The 10166-nt window shown below is 39.1% G+C and overlaps 1 protein-coding gene across 1 annotated transcript; it reads right to left on the bottom strand.

The window, feature by feature from the left end:
* Positions 1–2942: 2942 nt before the first annotated feature.
* On the bottom strand, positions 2943–7663 carry LOC100494403. Its single transcript, XM_002940540.4, has 4 exons — positions 7520–7663; positions 7261–7384; positions 6705–6862; positions 2943–5414 (listed from the first exon to the last, which is right to left on the bottom strand). Exons 3-4 carry the CDS (start codon positions 6731–6733, stop codon positions 3911–3913), a joined length of 1533 nt encoding a protein of 510 aa, XP_002940586.2. The 5' UTR covers positions 6734–6862; positions 7261–7384; positions 7520–7663; the 3' UTR covers positions 2943–3910.
* Between the last annotated feature and the right edge of the window lie 2503 nt (positions 7664–10166).

Here is a 10166-nt window from a genome sequence, read left to right as displayed (position 1 = left end):
CCAAAGCTACACATATGCCACCCCCCTGGCGATTTACATTCTTGCCGGTGGGATGGCATTTCAGGGAGATTAGTTGTCTAAGATTTATCGCGGGTGACTAATCTACCCGTGTGCCACTGCCCTTAGGGAGAAAGTGGGAAAAGGGGTCTTACAAACTTTATTGAAAGTAGGAAGTTCTACTTTTGGAGGAGGGCAACTGACAAAATCCCTATTATGTTGTAAGAAGCAGATTCTTTGTTTCTTACCATTGTTTACAATCTGCACAAACTGAATTTTGCTACAAAAATTCTTGTGTGCATTTTAGGCACGTGCCGAGTGACAGGCTCTTTCCATTGAAGGGCTGTCAGTCTAGTTTGGTTAAGAGTGATATTTTCTTTGCCAGTGTAATACCTGACTAATATGGAATCTGGTTTTGGCATAAAATATTGTGCCAAATTTGGGAACATGTTTTGCAGTAAGATGGCACAGAGGGCTAAAGAACCACAGTTAAGCATGTCGATGAAGCACTCAGGCCTGTGTGCTAAGAGGGAACTCCTGGAGCAGGTGCAAAGTAGGATGATCTGACTAAACTACATTACAGGGGCTGGAGTGTTTGACAGAGGGATTTTGTTTTGCTTTCCCTGCACCTCTATTGGGGGAAAGAATTTTTCAAGTGAGAGGTGCCCTTTAAAGGGATACTGTCATGATTTTTATGAACTTTTTATTTTTAAATTACACTGTTTACATAGCAAATAATTCACTCTACCACTTACACTTCTTGTTCGTTCAAGAATACAATTATTTATTTTTTTTAGTTGTAATATTGGTATGTAGGCAGCCATCTCTGTGCATTGTGCTGGAGTCTGTGCTTTCAGAAGGAGCCAGCACTACACATTAGAACTACTTTCAGGTAACCTATTGTCTCTCCTCCTCCCATGTAACTGAAGGAGTCCCAAGCCAGACTTGGATTTTTTTACTATTTAGTGCTATTCTGATATCTACTGGGAGCTGCTACCTTCCCATTGTTCTGTTGGTTGGCTGGTGGGTGGAGGATGATATCACTAACTTGCAGCTCAGCAGTAAAGGTTTTATCAGAGCACAGGTCACACTGGGAAATGAATATGGCTAGCCCCAAGTGAAATTTCAAAATTAAATGTTTTGTGCTTTTAAAAAACAGATTTCAATGAAGGATTCTGCTGGAGAAGCTCAATTAACTGATGGGGGTTTGAAAAATAAAAAATGGCTTTCCTGTGACAATGTTCCTTTAAAGAGGGAGTTCATTACAATAACTTTTTGTATGAGAAACTGATAGGAAAAACTGCAATTGGTAAATTTATTTTAATTAAGCTCCAGTTTGGAATGTTAGCATGTGGTTGCAAGCATCCAGCAAGACGAACAGGATTACATTTTTTTTTTTTTTTTGTTTTCCTTGCACCCAGGCAGTTTTTTTTTTTTTTTTACATTGTGTGCACCTCTGTCTTATGTGTATAGATACAGTGCAAGCTTTCTCTAGACTTAAGTCCCTTATTTGAGTACATCATGTAAACAGCTACCTTCCTAGCTTGAGTTTTCAGATAAAGCATTTTTTTTTTTTTTTTTTTTTTCCAAATAAAATAAACATGTAATTGCAGATAATTAAACAGGGGCATTTACTCATGTTTTCTTTGCGATAGAGTTAAGAGTTCACTGCAAGAGAATGTGGGAGATAATGGAGCTTAGTCTTCCCTATTTGGATTATATAGATGGCACTGTGCTAACCACAGGTGAGATGCAACAAGTTTTGTATGTAGAGGCCACGTAAGTAAGAATGGGCTACATTTACTCTTGTGATCCTTGCAGTAGAACATGCCAATAGACATTCCTGTGTAAGAACCTTTATTTTGGAACAGAATTTTTTTTCCTTTTTACTGAACCTGGATTATTTTGCCTCTTATTAAGTGGCCACTGGTTGTAAGGTAGCTATACACTGTAAAATCCGCTCATTTGGTGAGGTCACCAAACAAGTGGATCTTCTGCTGATATGCCCACCTAAGGTCAGACCCAGGACTGAGCCAATGCAGTCCCAAGTCAGATGGAAAACCAAATATGCCTAGTTTTAGGCCAGATATTAGGTAGGGCTGTCAGGTGTGCCCATACATGGGCAGATAAGATGCCAAATCAGTCAGAGGAACCTGAAATCTGCCCATGTATGACCACCTTTGCTAAGAGGACCAACGATAAGAGATTGGGAGGTAAAACCTTTTTAGATGAATTAATCACTGTTGTTGTGCCTCCTGTAGTACTAGTAGACCATGTGGCTTCTGGTGATGATATCAGAACACAAAAGTCCATGAGCCAGTTACTGTTTACTTAGTACATGATAAAACTGCAAGTTGAGCCAGTAATACCATTAGGCAAGGAAATACAGAAAATGAAAATTGAAGTTCATTTCTTAATATTTAAAATGTGAATTAAACCTTAAATCTTCATTAAACCCCCATGAAACAATTGTGGAAGTCAATTACTCGCTTTTCTTAGTTATGCAGGATGATTAGTGTATACAGAGGGATTTTGGAATGAGTCATGCTGATTTGTGTCTGGGCTGCATTCTGACAGATGAAAATGATTGGGAGCAATTACAATGGATAAGGAATGAACAGTTTGTTAAATCAAACTGCAACTATGTGGCCAAACTACACTAATATTTAATCATTTGGATATACTGGAACCAATCCACCTTTAGGGTGATGACACATGGGGCAATTAGTTGTCGCGACTTTTAAAAAAAAAAGTAGGCTGCAGCAACTTTCTCACCATAGGGTACTGTATAAGTTGCTGCAACTTTGCAGTCTCCTGGTTCGAAGCAAATCTATAACAGCATTCAAATCTTTTCAATGTAAGTGGCAACTAGCAAGAAACCTTCTGTATGGAACTACAATCATATGCTTATCTTCTTACAAAGAAAACCAGAATAAAACAATCACTTTTCATAAAAAAATTGTCTTTTATTTTATATTGATACAATATAATCATAAAAGAATTTTTATTCCACTGAAAATGGTGAATATTATTGTATGCTTACAATACAAGAGTCTAAGGGGGAAAAAATATGAAAATAGTTTAAAGGTGATGCTATAAAATGCAACACAAGCCCACAGCTTTGTTTAACTTGTAAACATACATAAGACTGGAGATACATTTTTGAAAACTTCTTTTAACAGGATGTATTTGTATGAGCACTGTTTTGCGACAATGAAAATGAGTTCTGAAAGCTGCTCTGCTGTTTAAGTGATTTGGTAAAGTTATTGGTTATAGTTTGCAAATAAAAAACTGCATTGTTTCCAAAAGAAGAATAAAGTGATAAAGCTATATACAAAAGATTCAGGTTTTAATACTTTAGAGACACTGACTGTAAGCTAGCATATAATGAAAGATGCACAGTTGTCTGCATGTGCCCATAGAGTGCTGGGAATATTTATATAGACATTGCTATCATTACACAAACGCGCATTGATATTTTATATTGATAAAGTACTGTTAATCTGGGTGGACACTTTCCAGTTCCCCATTACCTGTTGTATGTGCTGTTCCTTTTCATTCCTGACATTGATAATTCAAGTGGCCATGGCTGCACACCTCAGCTAGGAAAATAAAGCTACAAAGAATAGTTTTCCGTGTAACAATACACTCGGAATGTTCCCAAAGACCCCAGAGCAGTTCTGCCAAAAAACGCTAAAAAAACCATGGAGCCAGCTGCACAATAGAGGTTGCGTAGATTATTTATGTAAAGAGTGTTCATGGCCAATTTGTATGCATGTTGTCTGCTCGGATTCAATGCACTTTAGAAAGGCACATCCCACAACTTACAGAACCGGTGGTTTTGGCTAGCTTTGTTGATGATATATGGTTTACATGATAGGTACTTATCTTGTATTTTAACATGTTCCACATCTTAACTCAGTGATCCATTGATGTTAGTTAGCATAGCACACACAGCCCATATCTGATTAGCCACTCCTGTTAAAGTAAATGGCAGAACCTTATCAAAGAGGTGATACTGCCTAACCCGCTCTATATCTTGATCAACACAAATCCTTAAACGAGCTAGGGTATTTATTTCTTTGTCCAGCCCTGTACCATCACCAACAACCCTCTCAGTTTCTTGAAAAGATTCAACCACCTCTTCTCTAGTATAATGAGCAACCTTTGCTGCTTCATTATCCTTAAAATTCTCTTTAGGATTTGCAGTTTCCATTATGGCATGTTCTTCTGAAACATCTTCTATATTTTCTGAATGCCCTGCAAGAACCTTCTCTTCTGGCACAATTCCATCACTTTCATCCTCCTCTTCCGCTGACTGGCCAAGTTCTACTACTGCATCCTCTAGCCCAGCAGAGGTTGTAACAACTAGTGTCTCTTGCTCATCTTCAACTGATGGTGCTAAAATAATCATGGTATTTTGCTCTCCTGAAGACTGAGTTAACATGACTGTTGCTTCTCCATATTCTTCTGGTGAACCAGCAGTTGTGATAATAGGTGGTATCACCAAAACTGCACCTGCTGTCTCCACAAGATCCTGTATGTGGAAGTCCGTTTCTGTAATGACCAAGTCATTTGGTTCTAACAAATCCAATATTCCAGATGATTTTGTGATGTCTCTTTTGGATGCAGAGCTAGAGTACAATGGACTTATAAAAATTACAGCACCATGGGGTGCTATTCCCAGTAAACCTTTATAAGTTGTCTGGCTTCGGTAATATGAGTAAAGCTGAGATGATACACTAGAAGGGTTATTAGTCTGAACTTTGATTTCTGCACTGTGAAGAATTACCCTGGCTTGAGGATATGAAGCCTTAAAACAATCGGGAACATCTTGGCTAGCAGAGGGCCTACTTCGCCACAATGGTACTTCACCTAGAACAAGGTACAAATAGTTAGCCCATGTGATGATAATTCTGGTGACTCTAGATTGGCATATGTTAAACCTAACCGCCAAGTCCTGATCATAGAATCCCTGGCGTACTTTGCACAAGAACAGGAAGAACTGATCAATGACCAACATAGATTCTTCCTCTGTACCCAAGTCCTCTGTGACTGAGGTGTCCCCTTTGTGTTGGCACTGCCTCCATTTTATCATGTTTCCTTCAGCTTGAGTCAAAGTTATAAACACATCTTTAAAAGTATTATAGTCCTTAAATCCTGTATAGAAGTTAATATGGCTTGAATCACTGGAAAATCTCTCCACAAAGAATCTATTCTTCTCCAAAGCAGAGCTGCGTTGTTGTAACCTTGCTATCTCTTCACGTGCTGCATGCAGCATTTCAGTGTCTGTTTTCGGTGGTAGATCATAGCAGTGGTCAAGGACAGAGACAGTCCGCTCTGCTGTTATGGATGGTCTTGTTTTTGGTGCTTGAACTTGTGTAGGCAAAATAGGTTGCAGAGTATTTTTAACAGTGCTTGTGGTAAGAAAAGAAAAGAAACAAATCTTATAGCACAGTATGAAATATACATGAACACTAACTTCTCTTCACACAATTAATTTTATTTTAACTACAATAACATGAAAATGTACATTGTAAGGGAGAGCTAAAGGATAAAACACTGGTTAAACGACTAAGCTTGTGGGTCAGTGCACGTGTTACACAAAAACCTCAGCAGCCTGGGGTACTTTTTTCTTGGGCACCGTGCAACTATGTTTCATCCTTTTTCCTATTAAACCCCTGCTTTGCAATGGGCAGGCGCATGTGCAGAATAGTGAACTTGGCAAAGTTGAATAAAACATGCTAGCATGACTCCCCTAAAAGAAAGTACCCCATGGCAGTGCAAATTTTTTGTAAGACACACACCTGCTCTGGCCACAAGGTTTTCATTACAACTCACTGGGGCCTAACATCGGCCTTTAGTTCTCATTTAAACCATGGCCTATTAATTCCTGCTAAAATATTGAAAGATTAAAGCAAAACAAGTATAGCGTTACACAAAATGTAACTGGACAGTTACATTGAGACAAATAGCATTTGAAAGTTTGGAGTGTAAAGTATACTACCCCATTTAGAAAAGGCAGAATCCTCCTTCCGATCTATGGTTAAAAGAGATGGATATCTATTTATTAACTTTATATATACACCTAATAATTGCTATCCGCAAAAAGCAAGTGTGTCTGGGGGATCAGCAATTGAATCCTAGAACACTGCCTTTTGCAGTTTGGAACTCTGCACCTAGAAGCTTGCTGTTTAGTGCCAATAACATGTTTTAGCAACATAAGTGGCATCAGAAAATATTTTGCCTTTGATGGAGAAGCAAACAAACTTCTGAAAAAGGAGCAAACTACTAGCTGCAAAGTCCAGTGTTATGACCGGATGGGACGCAGGCACCACTTACTGCAGCTGTCTTCTTGAAGATTAATTGTGTATGTACTAATATATCACACTTTCCTCACAACATTTTTTCATGCAGGCTTTAGGTAAGAAAAAAAATGTGAAAAATCCTTTCTGACCTCATACTTGTAGAAAAGTTGCATATAGATTAGTCTGTATTTTCATTTTGCATATCTTATCTTAAAAATGTAAAACCTACAATTTATCTGGATATTATGGTCGGTAATCTAAGCAGACAGTGGCTCTTTCCTGTTTTATCATTCAGACATTCAAATAAAAAAAAAAAGTAAATCATCTGTGCTTTGCTTAAAGCTAAATATCCTTCCCCTTGTTTACAAGTGATGGGGGATTATAATATTCTCTACATACCGCTTAGGAATCGGTGCCTCATGCTCCATCTCCTGATTGTTTGTCCACTGAAATATACATGGCACACTAGACGGCTTTAGATTCCGTTTCCCTGTTAATGTCCTCACAAAATCAGATGGAAGAAAATGCTTAGAACAGACTCTGGTACAACTGGATATCTAAATAGATAGAAACAAAATTATGTATTATATAATTAATAGATCAAAATGTGTATATACATATATCATTATTTTTAATAAGGTTAAAGGCTGATAGTCAGTGTTTGCACTTCATCAGAAGTCCCATGCCAGGTCAGTCCCACTGAATGCTAGCCCAGGACAAAATGACTTAGCAGTGGGGCAAACATTTAATCAGGTAAATAACTAATAATGGTAATTTGTTCATCCTGGCTTGAAGTAGATCTAAAATATGACAAAAGTAAATTTTCTTTTAAAATATTACATCCAGATTTGTTTCCAGATACCTCCTGCATTGTATATACATTTTTGGGTGGTGAAAGGCACATATGGGACAATGAAATTGCTGAAGTATCCTCATGTTGATAGTGCCATAATACCTTAAATGTAGGCCCTGGCTCCCGCCGTATCCTGTTCAGCCAATCTCTATGCCTCTGGGGTTCCACATGAAAGGCTGGTATCCTATGGAAAGATATCTTCTTGTCAGCGTTGTAACGGGAGTCACTGTTACAAAATGGGACACAGCAATGGTAGGCAGCCATAGGTTAAAAACCTAAATAAGAAATTGTCAGGGCTGAAAATATTTCTACTTTATGAAATAGTGCCCCAGTAATAGACCTAGGCCCACACTGGCCATACCGCCAAGCAGACCCGATTTTCCTAACACAGCTCGCAGTCACAGAGCACCGCTTAAACGTCCCGCAAAGCAGTTGATACCCAGCTCCTGGCGGACAGCTAAACTCGACGTCACAAGTCTCATCTCGCGAGACTGCGGCGTCACGAATTCACGTACATAAGTGCAGTGACGCGCTACGTAGTCAATATGGGGGCGTGGCGAACTACGTTGGTGTACAATGTGAAACAATATAGAGCAAGTAGGATAGGGCATAGCTATATGCGTTTCAGAGTTGATGGAGTGAACGGTTCAGCTATTTTTTTTTATAAGTAATATAGATGAAAGTTGTAATGTACCGAAGAGCACTGGGGCCACCAAATTTTTTTTTGGAGAATTATGCCTTTTAAACTCATAATTATGACTTTAAAAAGTCGAAATTATAACTTCTGAAGGTATAAATATGACTTTTTGAAGAGTCAGTTTTTTTTTTCTGTTTCTACAAAACCTGCTGTTAAAACTCATAAGTTTTGACTTTAAGTCATAATTATGAGATTAATAGTCATTATCTAATTGAAAATAGCTTGTTGTATGTATGTATATCTTTATTTATTAAGCGCTACTTATGTATGCAGCGCTGTACAGTAGAACAGATTAATACATCAGGTAGTTATTAAAATATTAATAGATAAATATAAAGTATAATAATAAATACAAGGTACTGTTGCACTAAGTTAAGAATCAAAGAGGAGAGGTTCCTGTACCGTAGCGCTTACTCCCTTTGCTGGTTTTCTTCCAAAATTTACAGCTCTACTCCGTGACCTGGCCTCTCCTCTATTCTCTTCAAAACCTTCACCAGTTCCCCCACGATCTAGATCACACGCCCACAGACCCTACTTTATTTGTCACTACTGACTAGCACACCAAACAAGCCACATTTCTTGTCTTGCTCAGCATGCATGTGAGCATTTAAAGTGTGGATGGTGCTACCTCAAACAATCTATGTTGCTTTACTTGACGCAGTAAATAACTAGAGGCCTGTCTGGCTTTCATACTCCATGCAATGTTCTACGCAGTACAACATGATATCTGGACGATTGGATGCTGGGTTGTTGCTGCACTTCTGACAGAGATTCAGTTAGGTTGAAATTTAGTTATGTGAATTCTTTATGTCAGTGATCTCAAACCAGTGGCTTGTGAGCAACATGTTGCTCCCCAACTCCTTGGATGCTGCTCCCCATGGCCTTAAAGGAGAAGGAAAGGCTAATAAAGAGTTAATCTCAAGCTGCAGGCATACCTTCAGTTTTCTCAATAGTGCCCTTAAGTCTCCCCATATGTCTCCCGTTCAGATGATCAGAAGCCAAACAGGAAGAAAAAACGCTGAGCTGTGTGAAGAAAGTTCCCATAATGCCTCACTCCTGCACCGAGACCCAGACCATGTGTACATGATCAGTTTGTGAGACTAGGGGGCTGATTTACTTACCCACGAACGGGTCGAATGGAGTCCGAGTGAGTTTTTTTCGTAATGATCGGTACTTTGCGATTTTTTTGTATGTTTTGCGATTTTTTCGGATTCTGTACGAATTTTTCGGATCCAATACGATTTTTGCGTAAAAACGCGAGTTTTCCTATCCATTACGAAAGTTGCGTAAAAAGTTGCGCATTTTGCGTAGCGTTAAAACTTACGCGAAAAATGCGCAACTTTTCGCGTAAGTTTTAACGCTACGAAAAATGCGCAACTTTTTACGCAACTTTCGTAATGGATACGAAAAACTCGCGTTTTTACGCAAAAATCGTATTGGATCCGAAAAATTCGTACAGAATCCGAAAAAATCGCAAAACATACGAAAAAGTCGCAAAATGTTCGTTTTCAAGTCGGAACTTTTCCAATTCGGGTCGGATTCGTGGGTTAGTAAATCAGCCCCTAGGAGTCAGCTTCCTGCTGATTGGCTCAGATCCACATTCCTAAGGGGGGGGGGAATGAGTTCTTTGCATTCTTGAGGGAGTGGGGAGCAGGAGAGAGGAGAGAGCTGCGTGTCTCTGGCACATGAATTACAGACACAACAAATTTTTTGACAGAGAAGTCAGTGCAGCATTTCTGTGAGTGCTTATGGCTGTATTTACACAGACCTTTCTGATAAAGCTTACTTAGTTTCTACCTTTATAGAAGCAATAATATAGTTATTTACAGTTGCCACAGGAGCGCCTCATCTTGTATTCTGTTAGAAATATTTGGGACAGTGCACATACTCAATGTATGTATGTATTGTGGGGATTTAGCTGGTAGCAGCAGGTAGCGGATTGGAATCTGGGCTTCACAGATGAGACAGGCTACTCCGGTTTGCAACAAAATTATCATGCTCCTGCCTGTGCTTTATTTTTAACAGCAAAATAACAGATAACACAGCTTAATGTTTGAAAGGACAAAAAGTTCAACAAAATAGAATCTCACCCGAGTGTAGTTCCAGTAACAAAAAGTCCATACTGCCAATGCCAGGCAGTCTTTCTCTGGAGTCCCAGAATCAGGGGAAGTTTGCTTTCAGCCCAGTCTTCCCGTCACACCCTTTCTAAGTTACTGCACTCCTGCTGCACACCCAGGCTCCTCTTAAGTACTTCATGTGTTGCGCAATTGGCTTCAGTGTTCTCTGGCCAGGCTCCAGGGCACTAGCCTAT

This window comes from Xenopus tropicalis, chromosome 8 (assembly GCF_000004195.4).
Source record: "Xenopus tropicalis strain Nigerian chromosome 8, UCB_Xtro_10.0, whole genome shotgun sequence".
NCBI classification, from domain to species: domain Eukaryota; kingdom Metazoa; phylum Chordata; class Amphibia; order Anura; family Pipidae; genus Xenopus; species Xenopus tropicalis.
The sequence above is the reverse complement of the archived record's forward strand: the minus strand, read 5'-3'. Positions and strand labels throughout refer to the sequence as shown.